At 39.6% G+C, this 17,107-nt stretch overlaps 1 protein-coding gene across 1 annotated transcript in view; it reads left to right on the top strand.

Moving 5' to 3' along the window:
- Positions 1–10,876, top strand: part of BCL11B (B-cell CLL/lymphoma 11B) — a 91,498-nt gene extending 80,622 nt beyond the window's left edge. The window contains exon 4 of the mRNA XM_017729058.1: positions 8,393–10,876. Coding sequence (XP_017584547.1) covers positions 8,393–10,344 — 1,952 coding nt within the window. The 3' untranslated portion in view covers positions 10,345–10,876. The remainder of the gene's footprint in view (positions 1–8,392) is intronic.
- Positions 10,877–17,107: the final 6,231 nt, after the last annotated feature.

Below are 17,107 nucleotides of genomic sequence, written 5' to 3'. Positions count from 1 at the left end.
ATTTAAAAGTTAACTCATTCACTATTGATCTCTTAATATTGATTTTCCTGTTTGCTCCTTACTTTTCACACTTCTCCCTTCCTCTGCTTTATAAATTGCCTTTGCATTTTAGATTTAACACCAATTAGGAAAAGGTGTTCAGAGATGACAAGCATGTTTTTTACCTTCCATTTAAATAGTTCTTCTGGGTAAAAATCCCTGTGTCACAAGTTCCAACTTTTGCTACGCATTTTTCTTTCCTTTTCTGCACTAAGTAAAAGCATTTCTTATGCTTCTGTAGGCTGAACATTAACTTCCAGTAAGCCAGAAGCTCTTTTAAGGAATGAGAAATTGGACATCCAGAAGGAAGTTGCCCAAAATGCCTATTGACATTTTATACCTAAAAATATAATATTGCCATTTTGTAACACACTAGAAATTAAACTGAGCTGTGCATTTGGCTCATTTATGTGAGTCTGGCAGTACAGATCTGAGGTATGATTAAGTCTCACAGAAAATGGGACCATTGAACACAAGCTGCATCTTCAGCCAAAGGTCGCCTGTGTCCATTAAGACGCAGGAAGCATCTGTTTGTGTTATGCATGGCTGTAGTCTGCCTGCAGCCTCCTCCTTTTCTGTAAGTATAAATGCCAGAGAGGACATATAATATGCTTCTGGGGAAAGTTCAATGCAAAAAAAATAACGAATTGCAACTTGGTATATTCATATAAGTCTAGTTAAGATCCTTGTTAGTGACAACCTGGTGTAGTTTATCTGGAAAAATTCAAAATCTGTGCTGGTGATCATTGCAGCTACTTTGAATTCATAGCAGGGTAATTCAAATCAGAGTTTGGCAAGGTGTATCAGCTTGATATCTCTAAGACTTTCAGGGATTCATGCTCTTTGTTCTTGGAATTCTGAAAGGATTGACTGTAGATAGACAGTATGACTGTCTTCTCAGCTCTGTGATTGGTAATTAATCTGTTTGGTGTTCCCCTCATTTAATAAAATAGTTCATTTGGCAAAATAGATATTTATTATTACAAGAGTGAAAAACAGATTATTTGCAGTTCTGCCTAATAGAAAAAAAAGCCACTGCTGAAATGGCATCAGAAGATAAAATAATTTCCCAAAAGTGGCACAGCACTTAATCCACCAAAACTGGAGTTTGACAGTTGGCTTTAGCACAAGAAGTATTAATAGCACAGTGCTAATAGTAGTGCAATATTAATATATTTTAATATTTGTGTCAACCACTACTACTGTAGACATTTTCCAACAGGTAAAAAATGGTCTAAAGAATATTTACATCACTAATCAAACTCAGTGCAGGGAATGAGAGGGTCTTGTGGGGTGTGTAGGTTCTCTTGGCATAAAGCCTCTTGCATAATCTCTGTTCAGAACTAGCAGTCTCACTAGTCAAGGTAGAAAGAGGATGGGGAAAGCTGTAAAACATACAGGCAGTGTGTGGGAGAAGAATATTGCATGAAGTCGTGATTTTTCTTCTGTTGCGAATGGCACTGGAGGAGATAGGCTATCAAGAGGTACAGTAGGAAAAGAGAAGAGGTCCTTGTATGGGAGGAAATAGGATTCTGTTACTGAGAAGTAACACCTTGCGATTACGTCTTTCTTCAGACACCCCTGTTTTTCCATCCACCCCTTAAAAACATTTCATTTTTGTTTCCCTGTCACGTTCTTTCCTTTCACTGACCTCATCCTGAGATTCCCCATTTCCAGATGGTGACAGGCTCTGTGGCCCCTCATGCTTGGGCTTTTGCACCTAAACCTTCATCTGGTCTTCTTGACTGAGATGCACTTCAGGTTGGCTGAGCTTTACAGGAGACAAGGGCTGTTTATCTGAGTGTAGAATTGGAGGTGCGTAGGTTGTGAGACTGCAGGCGACTTGTTAAGTCATAAAATACCAACACTAGCTGCCAGTTGATGCTAACTTTATGAACTGTTGGTGATAGTCCCTGTAACCCTCAGCAGGATGTACTGCAAGATTCTCTTGAGCCCTTTCTTTAGATGAGGCAGTATAGGGAGGGATGAACTGTGTTAGCTCTGGGGATGTATAGAGGAGTTGTGCTTGTTTTTCATCTTCAGCTCTTGCTGCCATGAAAACAGAATTAATATGAAGAAAGGTGTAAAGAGATATGGGACGTTTGTGTTTGTTGTTTAAAGCTAGTGACTGGCATTGCACTGGCAGTGGTGATTCACACCCAGACTTGGACCCTACTTTGCATTTCTATCTTTTTTATTGAGACTGTCAGTCCTTCTGGAATGGAGGTAGCAAAACTTCCAAAGAGCTCAGTGAATGCAGGGAGGGAGGGTAAAACTCTAAGTATTGTGTGTGCTCGGATAATGTTTATTCTATTACAAACATAGGTGAGTAAACATTCTTGCTAACTTGGAAAATTTAAAGTTATAATATGGCTTATAAAACCCCTTCAGAATAAATACGTATATTAGAGATATTTTTGCAGACCCGATCAAGCATCAAGCATGAACTGATACAAGTCACATAGCAGATCCACACTGCAGACACCTGAAAAGCATTTGGCCCTTGTCTGGGTGATCTGTCAAACTACTTATAATGATATATTTTTTTCACCATGCAACACCAAATCTTTCCATTATTTAATGCCCTTCTCTTTAATGTCAGCTGGTCTTCTAAGGAGACTTGTTAAACTCATGTTCTCAATTATGGCATTTTAATTTAATAATAATTCAATTAAAGGTGTGTTTTTTATGGAGCATCCACGCTACCTTTATTGGTATTATTAGAGTAACCATCATAATAACAAGGAGTAATTATTTAAATGTTCATTAAAATCAAGTGGTGGAGAAGAGAGCAATATTGGTGGAAAGACTGTAGGAACCTGATACATGTCTGTTCCTGAGTGCTACAATAAAAGGTGTACTTTCTTTAAAGCTTGCAAGTTTCTACTTTTCCTGAACTTCTAAAGATGCAGTAAACCAGCATTAAAATTCCTTAACATTTTTATTGCTGATGTTGTAACTTTGTAAAAGGGAACCAGAAACATTATCTGGAAAATACTGCTAGAGGTAAAGAATTGCGGTGGTTATATGGACCTGACTGCAGGTCCTCATCGCAGTCCTGGCAGGGGTTATGGGTGGGTGATTAAAATCAGACAGAGTTCATTCCCTGTTACAGCTAATGGAATTACTCAGGCATGCTGAGGGGAGGATTCATAAGGCAGTGGATGTCACTGTAGCTCAGCAGAAAATAATGAATTCTCAACAGTTCTTATCTCACACTGATTATTGTTTGATGGTATCCAGAATAACTGAGGATATTTTGAGGGAAATTTTTATCTCCAGGGTAAAGGCGCTCAGCATTCAGGGTATATAGAAAGTTATGTACCAACTGGGCAAGGAAGATCTGCGTATCACTAAACGATACAAGTCAGACTGCAGGGGACAGATAAGTCAGGGATTCAGGCTCACTGGTGCAGCGGGGTGGATGTCTATAGACCCAGCCTAGTCTTGTTCTGACCTGTGTTTTCTCACTGTCCTCTGTAAGGGCAAAATTTGGGAGGCAGGTTCTGAATCCAGCTTTGTTTAGCGCTGTTCATGAAAGAGAAAAAGGCTCATTATTGCTTTGACATTTTGAATGGAACATAATCTGTCATGCACTAATGGAGGGAACACATTTTAATATTTCTGGAAAGGACCATCTTATATTTTTTAATTACCTGCTTTGGGAGAAGACACTAGAGAGATTTTTAATCTCCAGATAAAAATATAGCAAGATCTAATGGTTGGGAACTGCACTCAGCAATTCGAATCGGAAAGAAGACAGCTTTTTTTTCATACTGAAAATAGTCAACATGGCCACAGACTGCTCCAGTACAAAGTGAATTCTCCTTCAACATTTCCAAATCAAACTGAGAGAAAAGGGTGCTAAAAGACGTGAAGTGGTTCAGCTGCAAATCCCTGGGTTGGATGATAACTGTGAGGTGCAGACTAACTTCTTTCCTGCGTTTTGCACTTACATCTGGGTAGGACAATATATTAAGACCTGAAATTGCAGGAAGAAAGATTTAGATTAGGCACATGGGAAGTCTTAATGACAGTAAAGGAGAGAAAGAATGAGGTAGACTTTAAAAAGGTTGTAGACTCTCTATTTGGTGGCCTATGAAGCAGGATATTGGAGCAGCTGGCATAGATATGAATACATTCATAGATATGGACATGTAGTGACAGGACAAAGAGGGAACTAAAAGAGAGTAGGTTTAGATCAAATATTAGGAAAAAAATCTTTACTATGAGGTTGGTGAGGCACAGGAACAGATTACCCAGAGAAGTTACGGACGTCCCATGCCTGGAAGTGTTCAAGGCTAGGCTGGATGGAAGTCTGAGCAACCTGGTCTAGTGAAGTGTCCCTGCCCATGTCAGGAGGGCTGGAACAAGATGAACTTTAAGGTTCCTTCCAACCCAAAGCATGACTCTATGATCCTTTGGGTCAGGAATTGGAAGAGATCAAACCTTAGGGTTTATCCCAGTCCTCTCATTCTTTAATTTCACAATCCCTCCTGAATACCTGGGTCTTAGTAGGATTCAGCCCTAAAAACCTCTATCATGTCTGAACTGGCAGTATGTGTTTGGCTTTACTGCAGCCTGGAAGCTACAATTGATTGCTCAGGAGTTGTGACCTAGATGTCTCATCTCTGTACATACAACACATCTACCAACTACTGTAAAGATAAAGAATTATACCTCAGCTGCTTGCCCCTAAATTCATGCCTAGTTACAGACTGTGGGATTGAAACCATGTGCAATTCATCCAACAGTATTAATGAAGTCTTGGCTTGTGTTTGACTCTAAGCACATGAATAATTTCATCACTATCCAACAGAGCACTTCAGCCTATGCTTAAGTTTCACTGATGTTGATTACTCACATGCTCAAAGTCAAGCACATGCTAAAGTGATAAAGACTGCATATGGCAAAGACTATATAGCTAGTTGTCATAAAGTGAGTATTTAGACAGACTTCAGTGCAGGTGGCAAGGGATTAAGATAGCCATATATCAAAAGTAGCCTTATAACAAAGACTTTTATAGTGTAGGTTCATTATTAAATATAAGGATCATTCTTGAGGAATACATGGCTGTTTCTGGGCATGTTTAAAATATTTAGCAAGTTTTTGAACAGAAAAATATTTGGAGTGAATCTTCAAAGACTTTTTGACATTTTTCTGTTCTTAAAAGTGAACATCTACACTGCTCAGGGCAACTTTTAGGCAAGATAACCATGAAGTGATAATATGGTAATTAATTTTTTTTTCTATTTTTTTTTTTTAACAGGGAGTCTGGGGAGAGTCTTTTAGGGCTGTGAAAAAAATCAGTCAGAGATTGGTAGCCAGGTAGCCTGCAGTCAATTTTGCTGTTGTGTTGGGGTCTCCTGAAGAGGAGTGCTAAGGAACATAAAAGTTAAACAAAACAAAAAAGGGAGAGAACACTTATGACTGCTAGCTTATAAATCTTAGATCACTAATAGCACTAATTTTGTCTTTTTTAAAGAAAACTAAAAAGGAGGGGACTTACTTCCTCTTTTGAACTTCATGGAGGTGAAATTTTGGAGAACAAAACAAACCAAAACATCTTAGTTCCATGTAACATGTAGTAGCAAGCATCCCGCCAGCTGCCATTTTGAGGGTAATTTTTTTAATCAGCCATTTCAGTTTTAGGTTGGCCTTGATCCTCAGCCTGCCCAGGAATTTTTCTTCTTACGTATGTGCCTTTTCTGAAGTAAACATGTTGCTGTTGTTGTCGCTTAATACACAGCTGCTTTCTTTCTCCTGTCAGTTCTTGAGCTAAGCAAAGAGAATGCATGTACATAGACAGGCACTCAGACACTTTATTTTCTGAGAGAAAAAAACTCCACAACAAAAAAGAGTGCATGCTGTGACTTTAAAAATGAAAGAATTGAACAGCTGTGGGTAATAAATCGATTAATTAGAGTGGATAAAGTGAAGGTGAAGGGTGCAGAGCACTCTTTAATTTGAAGATATATGACCTTGTAAGATGCTGCACTTCATTTGCTATTAGATCACACTTCTTAAGGGGCTTTATTAAAATCTATTCTAGGGTGAGCTGAGGTAAAACATATTGTTTAAAAAAGCTTTTGACAGAGTATGTTATATACTTTAGTCTGCTTCAGTGATTTCTGTCACTTTTTATACTACACATGTTGCTGTGCAAGAAAAGTTAAAGGTCTAGACATTTTCGTCATATTTCTGTAAGAAACAGAAATTTAAATATTTGAAGTAATAATGGGAGCATTTACTGCTGCTTTTGCTGCAAAGCTGACATAAAACTTCCTAACTGCCTCAGTGCTGAGTAGATTTTTAAGGGATAATGTATCAGTTTCTTTCCATGTTTGTATGTGGCTTTTATTAATGTCAATAGCAGTTATGGGCACTTTTTCCAAGCCAAGTGCAGTTCCCAAACTTGGTTTTTTTTTTCCAATAGCGACTGTTAGAGATTAATCAAACCAACTGTGTCTGGCCCATGCAGACACAGAGTGTGGGGCCCGGGCACAGGGGCCACTTCAGCCAGGCAGTAATGCCCACTGTATTGTGTACATTTTTTACTGGCTGTGAAGAGATGGCTTCATTGAAATCGGGGTTCCAAGCTGCTATTCACAGCAATAGCCCTACTAAATCAATAACTGAGTGAGGAGCTGCAGCACATTTATCACCTACCTTTGTAAATAAATCTCAATCTGATACATGCTTTTTCCTTTATGCTGTTATGGATGTATATTGTGAAAAGAGTAGATAAGCTGACAGGCTGATAGGTAGGCAGATAATCTTCTAGCCTCCTTGTCTAAGGTTTTGTAGGTTTTGTTAGCAGCAGTCATTCCTGCAACAGCCAGAAGAGGGGAATTCAATCAGCTTCTCTTGATGTGCCCAAGTGTAAATTTTTTTGTGTGTGTGTGCTATGAGTCATTCCTCTTTACAAGGTAGTTTCAATAATATGGTTCCGTTCACCTTATAAACTCTTTCTTTTTCAAGCTCATGCAACAGGGTTTTGGGAATGGCAGCCCCGCTGTCTAGAAAGCGTCTGTTAGTTCAGCTTTGGATTTGAGCTCCTGTGGAGGGGCTGAATCAGGCATTGCTTAGGTCCTTGTTCCATCATGGGTCAGGCAGGAAGCTTGGTTCAGGTATAGAACTTTCAGGAAGTTTAGTGCCTTTAGGTTCAGTGGGGCCGTTGCTAGAGAAAATACGTGCTATCGTAAACAAACAAACAAGCAAGAAATTAATTTTAGATTTTCCAAAATGGGCAGGTTTCTTTCACAAAACATCCCCCTCATTTAAAAACAAACAACAAAACAAATCCCGCATCATGATTTTCAAGTTGACACATACTTATGAATTTATCAGAGTCTTGCAGAGGCATTGAAAAAAGGAGGGAGGGCAAGGAGGGAAGTGCTTTTTGCAGATAGCACATAGTTTATATTGTGCCCAGGACCGGAATTTTCTAGCTAGCAAAATTATGACTGTGATGCAGACTTGTCCACACCTGTCCTTTATGTAAAGCTGAATCAAGGTTAAAGGAATGCTTTCCACCTTTATGCAGTCGTTCAAAGAGGCTAGAAAAGCAAACAGAACAATGTTTTTGGCTCTGGTGAGCATTTCTGCATTGGAGGGCAGGCTCAGGCTCAGAAATTCTTGGGACCCAGTTCAAGCACGGCCCGACATTTGTTACTGTTAATTGCAACTGTGCTGTCGGCTTTGATTACCGGATGTTTCATTTGAGTGGCTTCTTGGTGTTTTGGCAAAAAGAACGTCAGAGTGGTTTATGCAAGGGTATGTTTTCCAAGCTCCTGTTGACTTGAATAGGACTTTTGTGGCTAAATATCTACATAGTATTTTAAAAATGGAAGGGCTGGCATGACTTAACCATGTATAAATTAAATTCAGCAAGATCTCAGGGGACTGCTGCATGAAGTATATAAAATGAAAGAGTGAAAATGACACTGAAGGTCCTTACAGGTGCCTTGTAAAACCTACCACACTGCATTTTTCTTGGTTTTTGTCAGTAGTCATAAATCCCTTGAAACAAATTCCTTTTTGTGGAATAAACATATGAAAGGATTTGGATGCTTATACGTCATAAAGGAAGGTTTTATTTGCAAATTAGAGGATGTAAACCTATATAACACGAATACGTACATGTGATATTTGTCATACATACTAAGTGAATAAGTGTGGTGAGTAAATGTGCTGTTCAACAATTTATATCAGTCAATACGTTGCAATTAAATCCTTATTTCAGAAATGCCAAGGAGGAAATGTGTTAGCAAAATAAAGTGAATGCCAACTCTATTTAAATGTTCTCTGCTGTATTATTTTTTAAGTGTTCTTTCTGTTTTTTCTTTTATAGGTAAAGATGAGCCTTCAAGCTATATTTGCACAACATGCAAGCAGCCTTTTAATAGCGCTTGGTTCTTGCTTCAGCATGCCCAGAACACACATGGATTCCGCATCTACCTGGAAACAAGCCCTTCAAACAGTTCCCTTACTCCACGCATCACCATCCCTCCTCCTCTGGGACCGGAGACTGTTGCACAGTCCCCGCTGATGAATTTTCTTGGAGACAACAACCCTTTCAACCTTTTGCGCATGACAGGACCCATCTTGCGTGAACACCCTGGCTTTGGTGAGGGTCGGCTCCCAAACACGCCTCCACTGTTCAGCCCACCGCCTCGTCATCATCTGGATCCACATCGCCTTAGTGCCGAAGAAATGGGGTTAGTTGCCCAGCATCCCAGTGCCTTTGACAGAGTTATGCGTTTAAACCCCATGGCAATTGAGTCCCCAGCGATGGATTTCTCCAGAAGGCTTCGAGAGCTGGCAGGAAACAGTTCCACCCCTCCGCCAGTCTCACCCAGTCGCACCAACCCTATGCATCGTCTGTTGAATCCTTTTCAGCCGAGTCCTAAATCACCTTTTTTGAGCACCCCGCCACTGCCCCCCATGCCCCCCAGCAGCACTACGCCTCCCCAGCCTCAGGCCAAGAGCAAGTCCTGTGAATTTTGTGGGAAAACATTCAAGTTCCAGAGTAACCTTATCGTGCACCGGCGCAGTCACACAGGAGAAAAGCCCTACAAGTGTCAGCTCTGTGACCATGCTTGCTCCCAGGCCAGCAAGCTAAAACGCCACATGAAAACGCATATGCATAAAGCTGGCTCCATGACGGGCAGGTCAGATGATGGACTGTCTACCACTAGTTCCCCTGAGCCAGGCACGAGCGAGCTCACTGGAGAGGGACTGAAATCCAGTGAGGCAGATTTCAGGAATGAGAGCGATCCTTCCCTGGGCCATGACAATGAAGAGGAGGAAGAGGAGGAGGAGGAGGAAGAGGAGCTTGAGAATGAGAGCCGGCCAGAGTCGAGCTTCAGTATGGACTCAGAGCTGAGTCGTAACCGAGAAAACGGCTCCAAGTCGCTGCCAGACGAGAAATCCCTCGTCCTGGGAAAAGTCATTGAGAATGTAAGTCTAGGTGCCATTCAGCAATATAACGACATGTTAGCTGAAAAACAGAAGAGGAGTAGCTTCATGAAAAGGTCCTCTGACCAGCGAGACTTGTGTCCTCGAGACCTCTGTCAGAGAGATCCGGGTGACGAAGACTCAGTGGTAGGAGAGCTGGACCGCACTGAGGAAGGTACGGTCAATGGAAGAAACTTTGGCCCGGGTGAACCCTTCCCAAACTTGTTCCCCCGCAAGCCAACACCTATCACGAGCCCCAGTTTAAACAATTCCTCTAAAAGAATAAAGGTAGAGAAAGATTTGGACTTGCCACCAGCAACGATAATACCTTCTGAAAACGTTTACTCCCAGTGGCTGGTAGGGTATGCAGCATCGCGGCACTTCATGAAGGATCCGTTCCTTGGATTCACAGACTCCCGACAATCCCCCTTCGCGACCTCTTCCGAGCACTCATCGGAGAATGGGAGCCTGCGTTTCTCCACTCCGCCGGGGGACATGCTGGACGGGGGGCTCTCAGGGCGCAGCGGCACGGCGAGTGGAGGCAGCACCCCCCACATCAGTGGACCCGGCCCCGGGCGACCCAGTTCGAAGGAAGGACGCAGGAGCGATACATGTGAGTACTGTGGCAAGGTCTTTAAGAACTGCAGCAATTTGACGGTTCACCGTCGGAGCCACACTGGAGAGCGGCCTTACAAATGCGAGCTCTGCAACTATGCATGTGCCCAGAGCAGTAAGCTGACGCGCCATATGAAAACGCATGGCCAGATAGGGAAGGAGGTCTACCGCTGCGACATTTGCCAGATGCCCTTCAGTGTTTACAGCACCCTGGAGCCTCCGCTAGGTTAAATTTCAGGGGTCTAGGTAACATTTTATTTGTACAGTTTAACTATTGCCAACTGAGAAAAGATGACCTAACTTGCCTCCGTAAACATAACTTAGCATAACTATGGTAGGTGCCAGACTTTGGCACTTAAATATAACCTGTGTCTACAAAGTTCTATTAAACCCGAGGGTTGATTAAGGCAGTAAAAATTGTGGAGCCTTTTAACTGTGCAATAATTTCTGTATTTATTGGGTTTTTGTAATTTTTTGGCATGTGCAGGTACTTTTTTTTATTCTTTCTGTTTAAATTTCTTTTAAATTTTGTTGGGTATCCCTTTTTAATTTTACCCAGTCGTAGCCTGAGATTACTTGCATTGTAGAAGAGAAACATATCTTTTAAAATTATAATTTTTGGGCCGCTGCTTTGTTGAAATTTAAGCTAAGTGTGTGTAATTTCTTGTGAAGAAGCCAGCATTTGAACTGAAATTTTTCTTTTTTCTTTTCTTTTTTTTCTTTCTTTTTTTCTCTCTTTTTTCATTCTCTCTCTCTTCCTTCTCTTTCTCTCTTCTCTCTGTTTCTCTGTTTCTCTCTTTCTCTCTCTCTCTTTCTCTCTTTCTTTCTTTCTTTCTTTCTTTCTTTCTTCCTATTTTTCTTTCCTCTTCTTAAATAACCTTGAAGATTAGGGAAAACAAAATTGTACAGCGGATAACAATCTTTAAAATTAGCACTTTCTTTTGAAATTGGATCAAATACGTAGCACTGACAATGTCGCTGACGATAGAGGCCTTTTCTAGATGGATTTCAGCACTAAGTTATGGCAACAAAAAAGACATAGATGCAGAAGGCTGCTACACTCAAAATCCAGAAACATTCTTAATTGTACATTACTATCAGATAGTTTCTTCTTGTTAAAAGCAATGGCAACATAATGATGCCAGTTTGTCACTTTCTGGAGTGTTTTTCCCTCCCTCTTACCCTCCTGTGACTCTTCCCAGAGACAATAAAAGTACATCTCAAGCATTTTAATATTATTTTCTAACCTCAGAGGAGCCAAATGCCATCATTTTTTTCTTTTCTTTTAAAACCACAAAATCATACATTTGAATTCAGGACGTCTACCTTAGTCCATATTTGCTGTAGTTAATTACTAGAAGATGGGAAAGTGTGAATTTCTCAATGAAAAGCCTCAACTCATAGGCATTTGGTTTATGAACAGAAATATTAGAACAATCTTAGATGCTGTACACTGATGTTATTATACAGAAGGGAAAAACTAAATTCTGGTTGATTTACCTGTCTTGGCAAGATTCTTTTCCTACTGAAGTCGGTAAGATTTTTTCCAACTTAATTAGGAACAGAATGGAATTGTATTCAGATAAAAGCATTACAACAGAGAAAAAGTAAAGCAAAGAAAAATGCACCTGCTCTACTTTCAAATTCCAAATTTTTTAAAGCCTTTTGCAACTAATATTAGCAAACAATAAATAATTATGGTTAGAGGTTTTAATTATGTTGACCCGCACTTTAAAGCTTTTGTTTGTGGTTAAGAGAAAAATGGCTTCTCAACAAGAAATTACATCATGTTCTACTTGGCCCAAAGGTGGGTTAAACTGTAAGGGAACAGCTGAGATTAAGTGTCAGTGTTGCTAAGCATGGCATTCACAATACTGGCACTATAAAGAAAAATAAATAAAAAATAATTTATTGGACAGTTTTTCTACTGCCATTCAATTTGACGTGAGTGCCTTGAAAACTGATCTTCCTATTTGAGTCTCTTGAGACAAATGCAAAATGTTTTTGTGAAATGGAAAGACTTTTAAAAAAAAGGTAAAACAAGAAAAGTACATTCTTTAGAAAAAAAAGAGCCACATTTACTTAAAAAAAAAAATTACTGGTTGAAGATAGTGGACATGAAAATGCCATAAGACCCAATCAAATGAAGATGTATACCCAGCACAACTTCGGACATACATTAGCTGAATTATTCTCAGCCTTTTTTTTTTTTCAGGACAACGCTGCTTAGGAAATGGAATGGAAATGATTTACTGCTGAATTAAAACTCAAATGACACAAATTACAAGTTGCTATCATTGAATGAGAAAAAACAATTCAGGAACAACGGCTAATTTTTTTTTAAAAGTTAAATTTAGTGCACTCTGTCTTAAAATACGTTTACAGTATTGAATACATACAAGGGTAAAAAAGAAATTGTGTGTATGTGTGTTTGAGCAATCTTTTTTTTTTTTCAAAGTTTGCTTAATAGGTTATTAAAAAAAATGCCATAATGGCCATGTGTATATTGTTTTCTTTTGGTGACGGGGTTTTAGTATATATTATATATATTAAAATTTCTTGATTACTGTAAAAGTGGACCAGTATTTGTAATAATGGAGAATGCCTGGGCATTTTACAAAACCAGAAAGAAAAAAAAAATTTTCTTTTTTCCTTGAAAATGTTGCAGTAAAATTTAAATGGTGGGTCTATAAATTTGTTCTTGTCACTGTAACTGTAAAGTCTTGAGTTTTAGTAAATTTTTTTCTGCCTTGGGTGTTGAATTTTTATTTCAAAAAATGTATAGAATCTTGTATTCGGGGATTAAAAGGTGATTGCTACACCATGTAGAAAAAGTATGTAGAAAAAAGTGCTTAATATTGTTATTGCTTTGCAGAAAAAAAAAAAAATCACGTTTCTGACCTGTACCTATTTTTCTCTTTTTTTCTCCCCTTCCCCCCCTCCCTTCCCCTTCTGGAATGGATATTGATATTGGTTGATTCATATGATGTAGGCACTTGCTGTATTTTTACTGAAGCTTGTAATTTTTTAACTGTATGCTTGTCCTTTTAAAGGGATTTAATGTACCTTTTTGTTAGTGAATTTGGAAATAAAAATAAAAACAAACAAACAGGCTGCCATAATATATTTTTTTAATTTGGCAGGATAAAATATTGCAAAAATAAAAAAAAATTTGTATGTGAAGTCCTTATTGTACAGGAAAAAAGGGGGTTGTTAGACGACCTTTGAGTAAAAGAAACAAAACAAAATAATTAAGTGCTTTTTTATTTTACTTTTTTTCTTGTTGTTGTTCACAAATAATTTTAGTTGTATATATTTTTTTTTTTGTCAGAAATGGCCTACAAAAAAGTACTGTTCCCACAGGGCTCTAAATAACTTCAAAGTTGCCTGGACCCCTTGCATCAAGGTTTTACCAGGTGTGGTTGAACCAGGCTGGATGGTTATTGCCTATTTGTGTGAAAAGAAATTCCGTTCCTGGAAAGGTGTCTGGGGTGACATCCCACAGCTTCCCTGCAGATTTGAGAGAGAGAGAGGAGATTTCTTCCCCTCCTTCCAAACAAGAAGATGCCCAATACATCTTCCCTCTCCTGGCCAATCCCCACTCATTGCTCCTCACACCCTACCACTGCCCTCTGGAAGAAAGTCTTTTTATAGCAAAAAGTGAGAGCTGCTGCATCCACTTTGACATAAAATGGTGAAATGGCCTGCTGTTGGTACAGCTGTAATCGGGTTGAAGTAAAATTAGTCCAGGCACAGCCCTCCTCTTCCCTGTCAGAACAGGACCGACTCCGTGTACAGGTCTTGCCAGTCCATGTTATTAGCTGCTTTGCTGCTGTTCACTTCTAATTGTACATTCCATAAATTTCTGAATGTTTCAGGGACTGGGATGAAATCCTGTACCTTTTGATGTCTCTCTTCTTTGCAGTTCTCCTTCTCTCTCTCTCTCACACTCTCTCCCTTTTGGGTCGAGGGGAAGATGTGGCAGAAGAGGCACTAATGCTTTAGAGAAGGGGAGGAGAAAATGATCACCGCTCTTGCAGAAAATGACGGTAAATCTTAAAACAAAAGCAAGAAAAAAATATATATTGCCATGCCAAATTCTTCTGCTTTCATCGGTGCAGAACCATTGGAGCAATTGGGGAGGCATGGGTGTGACAGTTGGGAGAATTTGGTCCCCCTAATTATCAGATAGATATATGCCTTCCTGGCTTGAACATTGCACCCTTAAGTCTTCTGGACAAATTCTATGTCTCAATTAAACTGATATAAATCAGGAATTATTCATTACTCTTAGTCCTGGATTACTCCAGCATAACTGAGGTTGGAATGTGGTCCCTTAAAGGCACATTTTCACTTTTTGGTGAAAATTCAGATCTCTGGCTTTTGTATAAATCCAGTCATGTCACAGCACTCAGAAGAATCTCTTGGACTTGCATCAGTGAAACGAAGATCAGAAGTTAACTGCACATTTTCAGTCCACAATTCATTGATTTAAGAAGGAATTTCACTTTTCATTTTAGTGTAAGTTGCTTAGAAGCTTCAGTCTCCCTGTTGTTTTTAATTATCCAGGATAGCTAACACCAGCAGTTGTCTAATTTTGTGACTTAGATCACTGAAACTAACAATAAGTCACCCAAAAGCACAAGGGTTGTGTTTCTGCAGACTGTAGTGATACTGAAATGGCCCTCCTTTTCTTCTTGCTTAGAAGAGCTGTAGTTTACCAGGCCATAAGCACAATATAACATGGACATAGCTAGAATGCCGCCGTAGTTCTTTTCACACTTTAAATAGTTTTACATTTTTTTTAAGGTTGAATTTATTACTTTCATTGTGTCTAGTCCTGCTGCCTTTGAAGTCCAGAGCAAAACTCCAGTCGACTCCCTTGGCAACAGGACAGGTGTGGGAACCTGGTTTTAGAAAGAAAAGTACCAATTTTTAAGGAAAGGGTCAAAAAATCAGCATTTCATCCCAGTCCTATGTAAAAGACAGTCCAAGGTTTTGTTTATCACAGGCAAACTCATTTTTATGGTGCTCTTTGTATTTTAGAACTGCAAAGCAAAGTAACGTTGATTTAAGTTGTTTGCATTTGTACCGGCAAGGCAAAATATTTTTATTACCTTTTTCTATTACTTATTGTATGAGCTTTTGTTGTTTACTTGGAGGTTTTGTCTTTTACTACAAGTTTGGAACTATTTATTATTGCTTGGTATTTGTGCTCTGTTTAAAAAACGAGAGCACTTTTTTTTTTATTATGGATAAAATGTTGAGATGGCTGGAGGTCATTTCAATATGGCTTAGTGAAATATTTATTGTTCCTTTTATTCTCTGTACAAGATTTTTGGCCTCTTTTTTTTCCCCTTATTGTCACAATGTTGAGTTCAGCATGTGTCTACCATTTCATTTGTACGCTCGTTCAAAACAACGTTTGTTCCAGTTTCAAGTTATAAAAATAAATTGGACATTTGACTTGATCTCCAAATCTTGTCTTTCCTGTTTTTTTGACATTGAGGGGTGGGAAGGGGAAAAAAGAAGGGGGCAGGGAGTAGAAGCCTCAGTACAGATGATAGAGGTCCTGCCATTTTTTCTATCAGTTCTCATGGAAGTCCATCAGGAGAGAAGTCTTGTTTGGGAAGGAGAACCTGAATGATGCTAAGCAGATGCTCAAGTCCTGCCTACATCCCTTGGACTTAAATAAAATGCAAGGTATTTCCTGAACAGGGGTCTTGAGAGAAAATGGTAGAATAATGCTTGGTACAGTCACATTTCTCATACAAAATTATGTTATGTTTGGGGCCATTATCTCAGTTTTCTGAAGGTGCTGAGAAGTGCTTTGCTCTTGTGTTTTTTCCCATCCCTCCCCATAAATGTAAACATATGGTGTATGCACTCAAATTTGTTAACGTTCTGCTTTTTGGATGCCAATGCAAATAGGGAGAACACTTACCAATTCAACCAGGACCTGAATTTGGGCCACAGACTGTATTATGTGAGAAGCACCAAAATGTAACTGCAGCTAAACATCTGCTCCTCCCCTCAGCTAGGGACAAAGTCACGCACAGCTAAAGGCAGAATTTTGCACAATTTGCAGTTTGAGGATAAGAGCTGATGGCTACAGGTAGTTCACTGTCCTGATGCTCTTTATCAAGCCAACCTGTTAGCTAACACATGGAAATCTTAAATAAGAGAATTGTTATTCAAACCATTATTGGAAAGCATAGGAAAAATTTGGAGTGTTGGAGATCAGATTCTGGTTTCCTGGAGGCCCTGGTCCAACAAACCATGTAACAGGCTTTTGATTCAAAGCAGGCGGGTAATTGAAATTCATTTCAAAGGAACTGCTCCTGGACTTTAAAGTATTTGGTTCAACTCAGAAGTCAGGAGGGGAAGCTAAGTGGTGTGTGCTACAGAGGAGCTCCTACAGATGGTCCCTTCCTGATCTCAGGCTCCCTGAATCTACAATCTAAATTTAGGTATGTGTGTAAGTGCTTTGCTGGATCAAGACTTCAGAGTGATATAAAAGTTACAGGCTTTGAAAAGCTGCACTCATGAAAAACCAGTGAAAATGAAATCGGAACCCGACGCTGACAATTATATTGGGCAATAGTTCACGCTATAATTTCCCAAATGCCATGTTCATGTTGGATGCCTTCTGAAGTGAGCTGTAAAGGCTGTTACATTTTACTTCTAAGTTTCGTACAGTTTGCATTTGAACGGGGTGTTTTTGACACCCCATAAACATGACTTCACTCCAACTGAGCTTTACACCACCATGTCATTTTGTCAGCTGTAAAGACGCTGCAGGCCTTGCAGATGTTGATGTGGTGTTTGAAGATTTAGCAGTGGCAGTTGCTGCTGTGCATGACAACTTCTGGCCAGGAGGGTATGGAGGTACAAGGGGTCTCTGTCTACGGCCTCTGCTAGGGAAAGTGATATCTGCCTGGCAAGGAGAATTCTGGACCTCCTGGAAGTTGTAATGCTGTAACTCATCACCACT

This window comes from Corvus brachyrhynchos, unplaced genomic scaffold (assembly GCF_000691975.1).
Source record: "Corvus brachyrhynchos isolate BGI_N302 unplaced genomic scaffold, ASM69197v1 scaffold1, whole genome shotgun sequence".
Classification (NCBI taxonomy): Eukaryota; Metazoa; Chordata; class Aves; order Passeriformes; family Corvidae; genus Corvus; species Corvus brachyrhynchos.
Note: the sequence above shows the minus strand (reverse complement) of the source record. Positions and strands in the feature narration are given on the sequence as shown.